At 61.7% G+C, this 15,947-nt stretch overlaps 9 protein-coding genes across 9 annotated transcripts; 4 read left to right on the forward strand and 5 right to left on the reverse strand.

Moving 5' to 3' along the window:
• Positions 1 to 283: 283 nt before the first annotated feature.
• On the forward strand, positions 284 to 3,292 carry OT_ostta12g02520 (Regulator of K+ conductance, N-terminal; the record flags this gene model as incomplete). The annotated part of the gene is made up of 1 exon (XM_003082355.2): positions 284 to 3,292. The coding sequence occupies one exon, from the start codon at positions 284 to 286 to the stop codon at positions 3,290 to 3,292; it is 3,009 nt and encodes a 1,002-aa protein (XP_003082403.2).
• A 53-nt stretch (positions 3,293 to 3,345) lies between these two features.
• Positions 3,346 to 5,442, reverse strand: OT_ostta12g02530 (Zinc finger, RING/FYVE/PHD-type; the record flags this gene model as incomplete). Its single annotated transcript, XM_022982904.1, has 1 exon — positions 3,346 to 5,442. One exon carries the CDS (start codon positions 5,440 to 5,442, stop codon positions 3,346 to 3,348), a length of 2,097 nt encoding a protein of 698 aa, XP_022840124.1.
• Positions 5,443 to 5,480: 38 nt separating this feature from the next.
• Positions 5,481 to 6,764, forward strand: OT_ostta12g02540 (Zinc finger, LIM-type; the record flags this gene model as incomplete). Its single annotated transcript, XM_022982905.1, has 1 exon — positions 5,481 to 6,764. The coding sequence occupies one exon, from the start codon at positions 5,481 to 5,483 to the stop codon at positions 6,762 to 6,764; it is 1,284 nt and encodes a 427-aa protein (XP_022840125.1).
• Positions 6,765 to 6,905: 141 nt separating this feature from the next.
• Positions 6,906 to 7,922, reverse strand: OT_ostta12g02550 (Serine/threonine-protein kinase, active site; the record flags this gene model as incomplete). The annotated part of the gene is made up of 1 exon (XM_003082360.2): positions 6,906 to 7,922. The coding sequence occupies one exon, from the start codon at positions 7,920 to 7,922 to the stop codon at positions 6,906 to 6,908; it is 1,017 nt and encodes a 338-aa protein (XP_003082408.2).
• A 370-nt stretch (positions 7,923 to 8,292) lies between these two features.
• OT_ostta12g02560 (Peptidase A1) lies at positions 8,293 to 9,324 on the reverse strand (the record flags this gene model as incomplete). Its single annotated transcript, XM_003082361.2, has 1 exon — positions 8,293 to 9,324. One exon carries the CDS (start codon positions 9,322 to 9,324, stop codon positions 8,293 to 8,295), a length of 1,032 nt encoding a protein of 343 aa, XP_003082409.2.
• A 1,040-nt stretch (positions 9,325 to 10,364) lies between these two features.
• Positions 10,365 to 11,786, forward strand: OT_ostta12g02570 (Protein of unknown function DUF974; the record flags this gene model as incomplete). The annotated part of the gene is made up of 1 exon (XM_022982906.1): positions 10,365 to 11,786. One exon carries the CDS (start codon positions 10,365 to 10,367, stop codon positions 11,784 to 11,786), a length of 1,422 nt encoding a protein of 473 aa, XP_022840126.1.
• Positions 11,787 to 11,976: 190 nt separating this feature from the next.
• OT_ostta12g02580 (CDP-alcohol phosphatidyltransferase) lies at positions 11,977 to 12,744 on the forward strand (the record flags this gene model as incomplete). The annotated part of the gene is made up of 1 exon (XM_022982907.1): positions 11,977 to 12,744. One exon carries the CDS (start codon positions 11,977 to 11,979, stop codon positions 12,742 to 12,744), a length of 768 nt encoding a protein of 255 aa, XP_022840127.1.
• A 73-nt stretch (positions 12,745 to 12,817) lies between these two features.
• OT_ostta12g02590 (Armadillo repeat-containing protein 3 and Serine/threonine-protein kinase CTR1) lies at positions 12,818 to 14,871 on the reverse strand (the record flags this gene model as incomplete). Its single annotated transcript, XM_022982908.1, has 2 exons — positions 12,818 to 14,712; positions 14,853 to 14,871. The coding sequence occupies 2 exons, from the start codon at positions 14,869 to 14,871 to the stop codon at positions 12,818 to 12,820; spliced, it is 1,914 nt and encodes a 637-aa protein (XP_022840128.1).
• Positions 14,872 to 14,996: 125 nt separating this feature from the next.
• Positions 14,997 to 15,794, reverse strand: OT_ostta12g02600 (Yip1 domain; the record flags this gene model as incomplete). Its single annotated transcript, XM_022982909.1, has 1 exon — positions 14,997 to 15,794. The coding sequence occupies one exon, from the start codon at positions 15,792 to 15,794 to the stop codon at positions 14,997 to 14,999; it is 798 nt and encodes a 265-aa protein (XP_022840129.1).
• Positions 15,795 to 15,947: the final 153 nt, after the last annotated feature.

Consider the following 15,947-nt stretch of genomic DNA (forward strand, 5'->3'; position numbering starts at 1 on the left):
GCCAAGGCGTCGATCGCGCCCGACGGAGCCCCGCGCGCGCGCTCGACGGTCGCTCGCGCGCGCGTCGGCCCCGGACGCGTCGCTCGCCGGAGACCGCGTCGCTCGCGCGTCGCTCGCGCGCGCGCGCGCGCGACGGCGACGGCGATCCGACGACGTCATGCGCGTCGTCCCGAGTCGCGCGTCGCTCGCGCGCGTGGCCCCGCGCGCGCGCGATGGACCACGGGATCGGGTCGCACACCGCGTCGGGCGATGTCCCGCGCCCGCGCGCGCGGTCGCGCGCGCGATGGTGGGCGGACGCGGACGATGGGTGGGATTAGGCGCGGCGGCGCCGGAGGCGGATGGTTCGAGTCGAGAGGTGGACGCGAACGCGATGGGTGGACGAGACGAGGTGCGGGAGGTGCGGGAGGACGTGAGCGATGCGGAGGTGAAGGAGATGCGGTATGCGCTGGCGACGGAGGAGAAGGAACGAGAAGAACGCGAGGCCCAGGCGAAGGCGCTCGCGGAGCAGGCGGTGCTGGCGACGGAGGCGTACGAGAAGGACGAGGAGTTGGCGCAGAGCGCGATGAACAGCGCGCAGGAGAAACAAGCGGCGGTTTTAGAGGCGGTCACGAAGTCGGATGCGTGGGCGACGCGGCTGGCCGAGGTGACGGCGTTCGTCGAGGCGGAGCGCGCGGGCGCTCGAGCGCGAGGCGAGAACGAGGAGGAAGTTTTGAACAGCGCCACGTGCACGATTGGACCTGAGATGTCGTGGTGTGATGAAGATTCTACATCCTTAGCGGATGCGTTGGTGCGCGCGCGGGCGTCGTTTGAGACTGCGGAACAAACGCGCAAAGAGTTGGAAATCGAGTTGGAGAACGCCGAGACATTCGCCAAGGAAGCCGCCGACGCGGCCAAGCGATCCAAAGAGCTCGCACGAATCGCGCACGAGAGCGCCGATAAGGCGATGGAGAAGGTGACTGCGAAGATGGAAGCCGTCGTCGCTCTCAATGAAAAGTTGAAGACGATGGAGATAAAGATCGGCGAACAGCAAGCGGAGACGCTCATCGTGCCCCAAGAGGGCGACGCCGTGGCCGCCATCGTTCTTTCGCCGGAAGCGTTACTGAAGAAAAAGCAGGATCTCAAGAATGAGGTCAAGCAAGATCTCGCCGAAAAACGAGCCGCGAAGGACGAGGACTCGGATGATGAGGGCTCGAGCGAGTCGGCGAAGAAGTCAAACCAGTTTGCCTCCGCTGGCTATTTCTCTGCGCCGAAGGTGACCGGAGACGTGGACGCGAGTCTTTTGAAAAAGATCGTGACGGCCATCATGCTTTTCTCCGCCGCCACCTTGATGCTCCCGACGTCTCCGATGAAGGCGATTCGCACGCAGATCTACACGTCTATCGTGAGCGTGCGAGACACTGTCGGCGCCTCTATAAATGTAGTTCAAAAGGGTGCAACGTCTGCGTATGAACGCATTATTCCGGAAGATGAGAGGAAAACCATCGCACACGCGACGGAGGAAGCCGAGGAAACCGGTATGACGGATGTGCTCTGGCTCCTATTTGCGTCCGTCTTCGCGGTGACCATTGTGAGCAAAATTCCGGGCGGATCTCCCGTGCTCGGATTTCTTCTCGGTGGCGCCATCATCGGTCCGTTTGGGCTCGGCATGATCCATCATGTTTCAAGCGTGAAAGTTCTCGCGGAGTTTGGCGTCGTCTTCTTACTTTTCAACATCGGTCTCGAGCTTTCGTACGAACGTCTTGTGTCCATGGCGAAATTCATCTTTGGCCTGGGGAGCGCGCAGATGTTCTTGACCACCGCTGTGGGCGCTGCCGTCGCCGTCGCGTGTGGCCTAGCAGTACCCGCGGCTGTCATCGTCGGTCTGGGTCTGGCGTTTTCTTCCACTGCCGTCGCGCTTCAAGTTCTCGCTGACAGAGGTGAGTCTGCGAGCCGACACGGTCGCGCAACGTTCTCAGTGCTCCTCTTTCAAGACTTGATGGTGGTGCTGGTCTTCATGCTCGTGCCGCTCCTGGCGGGTCCGGACAGTGGTAGTTTCACCGCCTTAGCTACGTCTTTGGCCAAGGCTGTGCTTAAAACCATCGTGGGGATCGTCGGGATAATCGGGATCGGTCGTATTGTCTTGCGACCGGTTTTCAACCGCGTCGCGAAGCTTCGTCAAGCCGAGCTCTTGAGCGCTACGACACTCTTCGTGGCGCTCGGTACGGCCCTTCTCACCCAGGCACTTGGCCTATCAATGGAACTTGGCGCATTCTTGGCGGGTCTGCTCCTGGCCGAAACTGAGTTCCACTTGCAAGTCGAGAGCGACATTGCGCCGTTCAGAGGTCTTCTCCTCGGTTTGTTCTTCATGACCGTCGGCATGACGATAGACGCCGCGACCTTCATCCAAAGCGCGGGTAGTATTCTTGGAATCACGGCAGCGCTCTTGATAGGTAAGATTGCCGTCATGTGCCTCGCCGGTCCGCTATTCGGTATGTCGCTCGTGAACTCGTTGCGCGCGAGTATGTACGTAGGACCCGGCGGAGAGTTTGCTTTCGTGACGTTTGCCGAGTCCGTGCGCGTGGGGTTGTTCAGTGCCACGCTCGCCACACAGCTGAATCTCGCCGTCGTGTTGACGATGGCGATTACGCCGTATCTTGCGGAGTTTGGCAACAAGCTCAAGGATATTATCCCGCAAAAAACCGTGCAGAGCATGCAACCGAAGGAGGATGAAGTCGATGACCTGAAGGGCCACGTCATCATCGCGGGATTCGGACGCACCGGGAAAACCATCGGCGATATTCTCAGCGCCAACATGATTCCGTTCGTCGCTCTCGATGTCAACCCTGAAGTTGTTCGTGATGGCCGCGCTGCCGATAAGTCCGTCTTCTTCGGAGACGCAGGATCACCGGAACTACTTAAGAAGGTTGGCGCCGACCGCGCGTCGTGTGCTATCGTTGCTCTCAGTTCGCCCGCAGCTAACTACCGCGCGGTTTGGACGCTGAGTAAAAACTTTAGCAATGTGCAAACGTACGTGAAGGCTGACGGTGTCGAGGGAGGATTGATTCTCGAGAAGGCTGGCGCGAAGGCTGTTGTGCCGGAATCTTTAGAACCTTCTCTTCAGCTCGCTGCGGCGTGTCTGCGCGAATCAAAGATGTCTCCAAACGACATCACTGTCGCAATCGACACGTACAGACGCAATCAGCTGAAGATGTTGAAGAAGTCTCGTTCGAGAGGTTTTGCTGATTATAGCTCCGTCAATTACGGCGGGGTCTCCGCGGATCAAGTAAGTGTTGATGAGGACGTGAGCGCGTGATCAGGAAGCGCTCCATTCTAGTAGCGATTTTTTAAACTACGGTACTTTCTATCCTAACCTATCCTAAACAAGACTTGCTTCCCTTTACCCTTCTTCTTACTTCCCTGCGGATTGTCGTCCACGGAAGTCGCCGGAGACGCGCCGCGTGCGCCCCAAATCGGAGCCGTGGTGACTGGCGGTGAAGATCCTAGTGCCGGACCGAACTCGTCGCCGGTGTTAAAATTTAAGTTCGGTCCCCCTGAGGCGAACCCCAACCCCACGATGCTCGAAAACGATCGCTGACCGTCGGGACCGCGGGCATTCTGCACTTCTTCGTACATCGCCATACGTTCGCGCTCCTCCTCTGCCTGCTCTGCCATCGCTCGAGCGATGGCCGCGTCGAGTGACGTGTCCGGCGTCGGCGGCGGTGCATCGCTCGTATTCGAACCGAGCGCCGGCATCGAATCTCTCACAGACTTACTGAAAGGCTGAGATTTCACTTTCGCGATCGCCTCAGCGCGCTTCTCTTTCGCCTTGGCGCGAGCCTCCGCCGCATTTTTCTGTGAACGTCTTTTCGCTCTTTGGCGCAACTCGTTTCCAGCCGCTCCGTCGAGGATTTTCTTATGCACGAGCGGTTTCATGTCTAGCTCAATCATGACGAATTCCGTCGTCAACGGTAAGTGACGGATGTGCGCCGCTCGTTTGCGTACCTCCTCGTCCTGTGTTTTGTTTTCAATCTCAACGACGTCACCTTCGAGCTCGAGGGGAAGCGCCTCGTACGAGCCGTGGTGCTCGAGCAACACGCGCATGCACGCGCTGTGAAGCATCACTGGCTGTCCATCGGGCGCCTGGTAAAAGTAATACACGTTCGGCGCTGTCTCGTTCGATTTCGTCACCTTCGCTCGTTCTTCCGTTGCCGTTGTTTCCTCTCTCCGAGACTCTTCGATTGTCGTCTTGGCGATCGAGGCGGTCAACGCGTTGACGTCACCCGTCGTGCCCTTCTCCGTGTCCGAATCGTCGGACGCGTCGTCCTCGTCCGCCTCTTCCTCTTCATCATCTGTGAACGCGGACTCGACGACGACCTCGGATCCCTTGAGAAACGCCGTCGTGCTTCGCGTCCGCGCTGGCAGCGCCGGGAATGCCTCTGGTTCCGCCCGTCGCGTGGGCTCCTTTGGCGTCACGGCAACCCCCGGTGGGGGCGCTCTCGATCTCGGCGCGTCCACGCCCTCGTACGCACATCTGCGTTCGACCCACCGATCGAGCCTGCGCGTGAGGCAATCGATCGCCGCCAGGGCGAAAGGCAACTCGGCGACATCCGACTCCTCCGCGAGCGCGGCCACCCTCGCCTCGAGCGATTCCAACTCCGCCGTCGCGATCGCCACCTCCTCACTCGTCAGCGTGTACTTTGCGAATGAATCGCATCCGCAGTGCGGCAACGCTCGCGGCCACTGTCCCGGCGCCGGCGCCGGCGTCGCCTTCGCGTCCCTCTTACTCGGAACGGTTGAGTCCCTTCGGCGCTGCATCAGCGTAAACTTTTGTCGTTTCCCAACCCTCGGTGGCTCGATCGGCGTCGACCGCACGCTCCGCAAGTCCCCCAATCTATATTCAACCGCGCACACCGGACATTTACTCGGCTTCCCGCTCTCCCTCGTCGTCAACGCGTGCCTCGCGATGCACCCGAAACAAAACGCGTGTCCGCACGTCGTCGTCTGCGGCGCCGTCGGCGCCTCGTCCAAGCATATCGGACACGTCACCCCACCCACGCTCCCGTGTTCCACCGCCACGACGTCCTCCCAGGACACCATCCGGTCCGCGTCCCTCGACGCGCGATCGAGATCGGCGTACTCCACGAGCATGAATCGAAAATTGCTCTGCAAAAACAGCTCTCTCGATTTATCCCTCGCGCGCGTCGTCGTCCCTCGCCCCCGTCCGCGCCCTCTCCCCCCCGACGCGCGCGCGGACGACGCCGACCGATCACCACCGCTCGTCCGCGCGCGCGTGAACCGCAGGAGATGATCGGCGCGCGCGCCGCGCGGTTTTTGCCCCCGCCCGCCCGCGCGCGTGGAATCCGCGCCCGTCGACGGATTCGTCGCGCGCGTCGTCGTCGACGCCCGTTCGAACGGGCGCGCGCGCGCGTCGAGCGGCACGATTTTATCGCCATCGCGCGCCATCGCCCGCGCGCCCGCGCGTCGCGCGCGTCGGCCGCGCGATGGCGATTCTCGCCCACATCGCGATCGACGCGTGTCATCGCACCGGTCCATCGACCGTTAGATTTCACCTCGCGGCGCCGGTGCGCGACGTCGACGCCGCCGACGCGATGACGCCGACGCCGACGTGTAAACGATGCTCGACGCCGGCGTACGCGGCGGAGTCCATCGACGCCGACGGGCGGTATCACGCGCGATGTTTCACGTGCGCGACGTGCGGGAGCAAGCTGCGCCTCGGGACCTTTCGCGCCGTGGACGGTGACGTGTACTGCGTCGCGCACGCCACGGCGCGCGCGCGGGCGGTGAAACCCAACCTCGGCGCGGACGCGTTGGAGATCGCGACGTACGCGGGACGGGGGCGGACGACGACGACGATGGGACGGGCGGGCGACGGGGCGGGCGACGGGACGACGGCGACGGGACGCGCGTCGGGGAGCACGGACGCGGCGCGCGCGGTGGAGGGCCTTCGGCCGGCGCGGGAGAGGGTGGTGCCGGCGCGGCCGGCGTGCGCGCGGTGCGCGAAGACGGCGTATCCGATGGAGCGCGTGGACGTGAACGGGAAGACGTGGCACACGATGTGTTTCAAGTGTAAGACGTGCGGGATCGCGCTGAGTCTGTCGACGTTCGTGTTCGCGCGGGATGCGGTGTATTGTCGACGAGACGCACCGAAAGCGGGGGTGGGGGTGACGGGCGTCGAGCGATTCGCGGCGTCGCCCGGAGCCGAGATTGAGTCTTCGCGCTCCGTTCGCGACGAACGAAGCGACGGGATGCGGGCGGAAGAGTTGTTGGAGACGGGGGGAGAACGAGCGGTCAAAGGCGTCGAAGAGAAGGCGGAGTCGCCGACGGACGTCGTCGAGAGCGAACCAATCGTCGAGAGCGAACCAATCGTCGAGAGCGAACCAATCGTCGAGAGCGAACCAATCGTCGAGAGCGAACCAATCGTCGAGAGCGAACCAATCGTCGAGAGCGAACCAATCGTCGAGAGCGAACCAATCGTCGAAAACGACGAGAAATCGACGGTTGATGTGCGGGTTGTGAACGACGAGGCGACTACGGCGGTGACGCAACCGAATGAAGAGACGCCAACGGTTGATGACATCGTCGAAAACGTGGCTGCCATCACCGTAGAAGACATCGTGGAACCGATAAAGGTCGACCCGACTCAGAACCAAGACGTTTCGAGTGTTAGCGAATCGGTCGTTCTCAAGCCGCAGCTAGGGAGCGAAGGCGGACGCGGCGGCGGTGGAAAGAAAAAGAAGCGAGGAGGGAAGGGCGGGCGGAGGTAGGCGGATGTGCTGTGTTGCGGATTCGACAGACTACTCATATGGTGCTCTACTACTGTTTGTGTGCTCGCGCTCCTGCAGATGAAATGCCGATCATCAAACCCGGTTTATTCTCGTTGGCCACGATCAAGCTCCGCTCGCTCGTTACTTCTTCTTGAGAACGTCAAAGTACGGGTGGCTCTGCGCTTCCTTCGCCGTGATGCGTTCTTGATGATCGTAACGCAATAGCTTATCGAGGAAATCAATCGCCTCGTTGCTCACCAAGTGCTGATTTTCCTGCGTGATGTACTTGTTCCACGGCTTGCGCGAGTGTCTCCCGATCAGAGCCTCGAAGTTGGGATCGAGCTCGATCCTGTATTTGTTGAGGTACGCGTACAGCTCATCCGTGCCGAGCACCTTCGCGATTCGCACGAGCTGGTCGTAGTTGTCGTGACCGGCGAAGAATGGCTCCTTTCTGAATATCATTCCCGCAAACATGCATCCCAGCGACCACATGTCGAGCGAGTAATCATAATCCTGGAGGTCCACCAACAACTCGGGGCCCTTGAAATATCGCGACGCCACGCGCACGTTGTACTCCTTTCCCGGGTGATAAAACTCCGCCAAACCCCAATCGATCAATCGCAACTCGCGTTTAGAGTGATCGATCATTACGTTGTGCGGTTTTACGTCCCGATGCATGATCCCTTGCGAATGGCAAAAGTCCAACGCCTTCAGCAGCTCAAAGATGTAATACCGAATGTCGTAATCCGTCAGTGTCGGATACAAAACCTTGAAATCGTTCGCGTTCACGTACTCGAACACCAAGCTCGGCGTCTTCGTCGTCGGTTCTCGCACGACATCCAGGAGTTTGATCACGTTTATCCCTCCCGCCAGGTTTTGCAAAATCTTAATCTCGCGTTTGATCTTCTTCTTCTTTACCGGCTTCAAAATCTTTATCACGCACTTCTCCCCGCTCGCGTTCCGGCCCTCAAAAACCTCGCTGTACTTCCCTCTCCCAACCTTCTTCACCACCTCGTAGTCATCCTGCTCCCCCCACTGCACGCTCAGCGCCTCGTAGTCCCAGTACTCGCGCGGCTTTTCGTCGTTCGCGTTCGCGTACACCCGCGCCTTGCTCGCCGCCGCGTCTCTCCGGATCGCCTTACCGATGCGCGTGGACATCGCGGAGACGTCCCGCGCGCGCTCTCTCGCGCGCGCGTCCCCGAGGCGACTCGACGCGTCGACGAAAAGAAATCTGCTCCGCGCGGTAGGGTTCGCGCGATCTCCTTGAAATCACGTCTCGCCCTCGCGTCGCCTTCGCCCCGACGACGCCGTGCGATCGGAGCGACGCGTGCGCGCGGTCGAGTGCGCTCGTGCGCGCGCTCGTGCGCTCGCGAGCGACGGGCGCGGAGTGCGGCGCGTGGACGCGCGCGAATCGCTCGTGCACGAATCTCCCACATACTGTAAATATATCTATACTATGTATACCATGGGTACCATATAACAGATGATCAGCCGTCGGTCTATTCGATGTGAACCGACACAGCGCCCCTCACGCGCGCGCGACGTCGGAGAGCTCGATCTCGGGGTCGAGGAGCTCGGCGTCGTCGAGGACGCGCCATGTAAATTCTTTCCCGGCTCGACGTTTGTGGTGCCACGCGACGAGGACCGCGGTGCCGACGACGGAGGTGGAGAAGAGGAGGATGAAGACGACGGCGACGAAGCGCCACGGGTCGCGCGTCGGCCCGTCCGGGGCGTGCTTCTCGCGAAGGTTCTCGCAGTGCGTCACGGCGAGACCGATTCGTTCGTTCTCGAGATCGTACTCCACGAACGTGTTTCGCAGCGTCTGCTGGCCGAGTATGATTTGGCCTTCGGCGCCTTTCATGATGCCGATACAGTGCTCGCGGGGGACTATCCAACTGGAGAAGAGGTAGTTCTCTGGCGGTAATACCAGCGCGATGTCTGGATCATACGTGATCGTGAGCTTTGGAAGGGCGTCGCGAATGATGTCGTTCGTCAGCGCGCCTGATTTCGAGTAGAAGCAAAATGTGCTGAAAGAGTAATCCTCGAACACGTGTACATCGGAATATGTCGCGTTCAAGTCAACGATTCGGTCGAGTAACTCCTTCATGAAGTCGCCGTACATGACGGGTGGGAGCACGACCAACGTCGTTCCACTATCGAGAACGGTATACACGTTGGTTGACCCGGCGATGATCTTCGCGCCGAGCTTCCACGACATGGTGCGAACGGCTAAATCGTCGTCGCCCAACATGCGCGTCCACGATAGCGGTGATAAATCGCGCCCGAAATCGTAGCGACCCAAAGATAACATCGCCGTATTCGTCCCGGCGCCTTCGGAGCAGAATCCAAAGACGTCTGCGTCGATGACCCCTGTTCTCGCGAGTTGTGTGTGGAATGTCGTCTCGCCGCGGCCGAAACCAGCCATGCCATCGTACCTGTCAGCCTCGCCGTTCGCCTCGACGAGGCAGCCGCACCCAAAGATCATCTTCGCGCCCGCGAGTTCGTCTCCAACCGTCATGACGTCCTCGACCATGACACCGATCGCGGTCGAGTTGTCCATGTATGGTATTCCGAACTCGCACGCGCCGGACTCGTCATCAAGGATGAACAAACTCGATGCTCTTCGGCAGAACGCGTCGTCCTCCGCGTTCGTCGTCGCGTTAAGGAATCGAAAATCATCGGACACGCGTGCGTCGTAGTACGGATGCTCGTGAACTCCGCAATAGTCGACGAATTCACGGCTCGCCGGCCAGCACGCGAGGTAGGTCAACGGAGATCCCGTGTCCACGAACAAATCAAAACCTGCCCTCCCGCCATCGTCGTCGACAGGTAAAACCCGTGCCCCTCTCCGCGCGCGTTCACCAACCCCGCGCCGTAGGCGCGTATCGGCGTCGCGTCCGACGTCGACGCCAATCGTCGCCCGCGATCGTCGCGGTGCCCACTTTTTCGTCCCATCGTCGTCACCATCGCCCGCCCGCGCGCACCGTCGCTCGTTCGCCCGCGCGCGAGCGCGCACGCGACGACGACGACGACGACGCGCCGCGCCGCGCCGCGCGCCCGTCCGCGCATCGCGCGCCGTCGTTCGCGCGGCGCGATCTTTCGATCGTGCGATCGTGCGATCGCGCCGACGCCGGCGTCTCCGGCATCGTCGGCGACGGTGCCTCGATGTGCGCGCGCGAACGGTGACAACACCGTCGATGGGTCGTGCTCGTGATTCACATCACCAAGTTTCGAGTGGTGATTCAGAAGGTGATGCAGATTTTACCCAACCTATAGCCTTGTTTCGAGTGGTGATTTAAATCGTGATGCAGATTGTCCCCAACCGAGCGTGCGAATTGTCCCACACGGGCGTCGACGACGCGATGTATGGACACCCCACACCGATGTACGCACATAGGACGAATACATCCAGAGTACGACCGCGAGCCATCCCGCCGTGCGCCGCGCGCGATCGCCACCCGCGCGCGCGCACGAGCGCCCGCGCGCGCGCACGAGCGCGCGACCGCGCTCGGGATGCCCGCGTCGACGCCCGCGACGTCGTCGTCGATCGACGCCGGCGCCCGAACGACGGGCGCACCGCTCGAATGCGCGTTTCGCGTCATGCGCCTGCGCGCGCCCGCGTACGCGCACGGCGACGGGCGATGCGCGCTCGCGCAGGGATTGACGCGCGCGGATCTCGACCGTGCGTCGACCTCGGCCGCGGACGCGGGAGACGATGAGGGCGGGGGGTGGGGCGGGGGGGGGGCGACGGGCGCGCTCGCGCTGCCGCGGTCGTTCGGGACGGTTTCGTTGGGCGAGACGTTCGCGTGCGTGGTGTCGTTCGGGAACTTTTCGAGGATGGATGGTGATGGGAAGGGGGTGGATGGAGTCGGGAGAGGACGCACGGCGCGGGAGGTTGGGATTAAGATTGAGTTGCAGACGGAGACGCGGAGGACGACGCTGCACGACGCGACGCGCGAGCCGATCGCGGTGCTTCGACCGGGGGAGAAGCGGGACGTGGTGGTGTCGAAAGATGTGAAAGAGCTCGGTGCGCACACGTTGGTGTGCTCGGCGGCGTACTGCGATGAAAATGGCGAGCGTAGGTATTCGCCGCAGTATTTCAAGTTCAAGGTGTCGAATCCGCTGAGCGTTCGGACGAAGACGCGCGCGGCGCCGCGCGGGCGGATTTTTCTCGAGGTGTGCGTGGAAAACGCGACGAGAAACGCGCTTTTACTCGAGGGCGCGAGATTCGACGCCGTGGACGGAATTATGTCGCGGGACATGACGCCCGAGAACGCGGGACAGGCGACTCGAGTCGATGTGGGTGAAAACGACCGAGGGCCGGGTCTTCCCTCAATTGGCAAACGCGCGGTGTATCGACTCGATCCAACAGGGGGATCGGCGCATTTCCTGTACGAGATCACGAGCGCGAACGCGTCGACGACGTTCGCGCCGACGACGCCGCTCGGGAAGCTCGAGTTGCGCTGGCGCGGCGCCATGGGCGATTTGGGTCGGTTACAGACGCAAGTCATCAACGCTGGATCCGCGGGGTCGTCCGACCCCGTGCCCGAGATAGCGAAGATTCACCAAACGATCATCGTCGACCCTAAACCCGCCAACGCCGAGGAGGAGAGCACGGTGTACGTCGAGAGACCATTCACGCTTCGCGCCCGAATCGAGGCGCTCGCGCCCATTGAAGCCGGCGCGTTCGCCCTTCGCGTCCGAGACGTCGTCACAGGCGTCTACGTCGACGGTCCGCGCGCGTTCCGCATCGACTCTTTAGACCGAGGTCAAACCGTCGACGTGGACGTCTCTTGCGTCGCCCTCGGTCTCGGCGTGCAGACGTGCCCGACGCTCGCGCTCTGCGGCGCCGTAGACGACGCGTTACTCCACGCCCCGACCCCGCTTGAGGTATTCGTCGTCCGAGACGTCCCGGAAGCGACATTTCCGATCGAGCCACGGCCCGTGGACGTCGAATTCGCGTCGCTCGCGCTGGATTCATCGTCTTCAAATCCGCCGACGACGCCGCCGACGACCTTGTAAACGCGAACGCCTAGCCTCCACGAACCTCAGATCCCACCGCACGCGCATGCGCGGGACGGTCGATACCCGCGCGCTCGCACGACCGCATCTCACCCAACCCGCCGCTCGCGCGTCCAAGCGCGCGCTCCATCGCGTCATCGTCGCGCGCGAAGCGTTCGAACGAACGAATTTCAACGAGGTCACATTTCCGATGGATTCTGGTCGCGCGCGCTCGCGCTCCGCGTCCAGAGGCGCGGTGAAAGCGCCCGCGCGAACTCGATCGTCCTCTCGGAGCACCGGACGCGCGCGGACGGTGGCGAGGGCGAGCGACGAAAAGGACGCGCGGTACGGGTTGGCGAACGCCGAACGCGGGACGCGTTTGCGATGGTTACCGACGGCGCTGACGCTCGTGCGAGTCGCCGCGGTCCCGGCGCTCGCCGTGGTGTATCACAGTGCGATGAAAAACGCGGCGGTGATCTGCGGGGTGATGTTCATCGCGGCGGCGATCACGGATTGGTTGGACGGGTTTCTCGCTCGAAAGTTGAAGGCGAGCAGCGCGTTCGGGGCGTTTTTGGATCCAGTGGCGGATAAGCTGATGGTCGCCGCGTCGTTGTGCTTGCTGTGCACGCGAGCGCCGACGGGGGTGTCGTCTTTAGCGGTGTCGCTGCCGGCGATCGTGATAATCGGTCGGGAGATCACGATGAGCGCGCTGCGAGAGTGGTGCGCGGCGACGGGCGGCGAGGCGCACGCTGCGGTCAAGGTGAATAATCTCGGCAAGTATAAGACGGCGACGCAGATGATCGCTCTGAGTGTGCTCTTGCTCGTTCGCGACGGCAGTGCGTTTTTCATGAACGGCGCATACGACGCGGCGATCGTCAAGGGAGGCGTCTGGTGCCTCTGGGCAAGCGCCGTGCTCGCGTTGGCCAGTCTCTACGTCTACATGAAGCCGGTGATCGGGATCATGACGACGTCGGATTGAGAGGTAACACGTAAGATGAAATGAAATGAATTCTACGCATTTGAACTACAACGACGACTAAATCAGTGTCTCGCTATTGACTTTCCATTTTGTCGGAGAGAATCTTAAACCGCTCCTCGGCTTCGACGCGAGCGACTAAATCTTTTGAGCGCTGTCGATCGGGGTGAAACTGCAGTAGCGCCCTCCTGTAAGCAGTGCGCAGCTGTTTGGCGTTCGCATGTGAACCTCCCTCAACGACGACGCCGAAGCATTCTAACGTTTCAGCGAGATTCATACTCGCAACCTTCGCGGTCCACTCTGCACGAAAGTCGTGCCTGAGTTGCGCCGCCCTCTCGCTATCCTCGCACAACTTTACGCGTTCTTCGCGGAACTGCTCGACGCGCTCCTCCGCGGCTCGAATCAAGTCATCGGCAGCTCTCTCTTTTTCCTCACGTCGACGCCTCGAGCGCTCCTCCGCCTCGATGCGTTCGGTCTCGATACGTTTGGCCTCTTTCAGCTCGGCGATTTCCGCGAGTTTGGCGGCGGCATCAGCGAGCTGCGCACGGCGTCGCGTGTTGAACGCCCTGACGGCATCAGCGACGATCCACTTCGAAGTGACTAGCAAGTTAAACATCTCCTGGAGAAGCACCGGTTCAGTGTACTCCACTCCTCGTTGTTCCTCGCTCAAACACGCCTCTTCCTCCAACACAGCGCCCAACGAATTGCACAACAAATTTGCACGCTCCATGTCGTCCTCTGTCAGTTTGAACGCGCTTGCGACGGATTTCAAACTAACGCCGTGTGCAACGGCTATCGCATCATACAAATCGGTCAAATCATCCACATCCGCCTCCTTAGGCGACGTCGACGTCGTGGAATTTTGCGTGCGAGAACCGTTGGCGAACGCAACCAAATCGTCGATTGACGATTCGGAGTGGTCGTTTGGAGGCTGTGAAGTAGACTTTCCCGAGATCAGCGGCGATTTCCCCTTATCCATACGATATGACGCGTGAGAATACTCCCAGTGCTTGTCGGTCTCCTCGATGTACCGCGGGGGCGTGGGTGGAATGTCTTCCACGCCCGCTGACTCGGAACAGCTCCTCAACGCTCCAGGGACGACGCACAAGTCGACCCACATCTCGCCCTCACCTTCCCCAGCCCATATCACCCGCGCTGTGTCTCGGCCGTCGCAGTAGTATTCTCCGCGCACAAGTCTACACGGAATGTCCACCACCGACGCGAGCGCTTTAAAGAGAATCGCACGATGGCGCTCATTTCCCTTGGTCAAGTGCCCGATGTGAAAGACGCATCCTCTGCCGTTGGCGAGCAAATCCTCTCGATCCATCGCCACCGATCGCGCGAGCTCGGCATCGTCCACCGTCTTAACCGACCCGCCTAAGCGATCACTTACAAGTCGCGCGAGCAAGGCGCACTTTGCGCGCGTATTCGGCGCCGCTTCGCACGTCTCTCTCGCCAAGTCGTCAAGCGCGGCGAGAAATACATCCGTTCGCCTGTCCACCACCAACGCCTCCTCGTCCGCGATGACGGGATCGTTAAGAAGTTGCGCGAGTTCAGGGAGTTTACCGTCTACCAAATCCTCGAAAGCTTCGCCGCGAACGTCGTAAAACCCATCCGCGCTCGCGTCCAAAGCGTCGTCGGCGTCCAAGGCTTGTTGAATCCAAAATTTGCTCGCCAGCGCCCTCCCGCGCGTCCGCGTCCCAGCCCCGTTCACGCTCCGACCCTCGTACTCCAACTCCACAGCCAGAAGATCTCCCGACGTCTCCTTCACGCTCGCCTCGAGCGCTAATCGTAGTTCTTCCTCGTCGAATCCGTGCGCGTCTCGCGTCGACGCCGGACGCTCGAGCCGCGTAACCGCCGGCGACGCCACCGCCGCGTCCATTGTCGTCGCATACATCGCGTCCACGACACTGTGCTCGTCCGTAACTTCCGCCGTTACGTCTGATCGTGATTTACGCCCTCTCAACCGCGCTGTGCGCGATAAACGTCGCCGCAATCGTCGTCAGTCTGAGTGCCCAGCGATTGATAAAGATGAAATCCAAATCCAGGACTCTCTCGCGTCGCGTCGATCGACGCGCTCGAGCGCTCGCACGGGTGCGATCTCGACGTACATCGTATGCTTTTGAACATGGCTTTTTCGAAGAGACGCCGGGGACGATGACGGCGAAGTGGCGCGCGCGACTGAGTATCACCCGGCGCGAAGCGCCCGGCTGAGTTTCAACTACGGTGGATTACGAAGACGATGTTCATCGCGACTAGGGAGGCGACGCGGGCGAGGACGCGGGCGGCGGCGGAAACCCCACGGGCGGCGGCGGAAACCCCACGGGCGGAGGCGGAAACCCCACGGGCGGAGGCGGAAACCCCACGGGCGGAGGCGCGGGCGTCGCGCCGCCGCCGTGTACGCCGCTTCGCGCCACCGCCAACCACCCCAAAAACAGATACATCAGCATCACCGGATACACCGCCAGCGCCTTGCGACTTCCCGGCACCGCCGCGCTCACGAACGGCACGCTCGCCCGACACGACCACGCGACGGCGAGACCGACGACGACGGTTCGAAAATATTTATTCTCGCTCGCCAAACACGCCGCCGCCGCCAACACCAACGGCACGACGCAGTACCCCAACAGCGCCACGCTCTGCAAAAATATAATCCTTCCACCGAGCAACAGCACGTTCGCCGTGAGCGCCACCGCGCCGATCCCCACGGTGGCGAAGACGACGCTAAACGTCTCGCTCGCGTTCTTCGTCCCCGCGCTCAGCAGCGCGCTCAGCGCCAAGACGAAGAACAGCGGTCCCCAGAGATCCCACTCGCGCAGCCTGCGCGCGCCGTCCGCGTGGAAATTCGTGGGCAACAGCACCGCCACGCAGTTCTTTCGCACGAGTTCGGCGTCTCGCGCGAGCGTTTCCCAGATGGATTCATCCAGCGTGCTCCACGACGACGCATCGACGTCGATGTTTCCCCTCCCGTCGTCTCCCGCGCTCGCCGCGGACGCCCGCATGGCGCTCGTGAAGAGCGGATCCACCGCGCCGTCGAACGCGCCGTTGGACATCCCGATCGACCCCTGGGCGCGGACGAATCCGTCGACGCGCGCGAGATGCGCACGTCTCGAGCGCGCGACGCGCGTGGACGATCGAAAGGCACACACGACCGGCGATGGGATCGATATCACCGGTCGACGCCTTTGGACGGTGTGCCTTTCGAG

The sequence above is a fragment of the Ostreococcus tauri genome, assembly GCF_000214015.3.
Source record: "Ostreococcus tauri WGS project CAID00000000 data, contig chromosome 12, whole genome shotgun sequence".
Lineage (NCBI taxonomy): Eukaryota > Viridiplantae > Chlorophyta > Mamiellophyceae > Mamiellales > Bathycoccaceae > Ostreococcus > Ostreococcus tauri.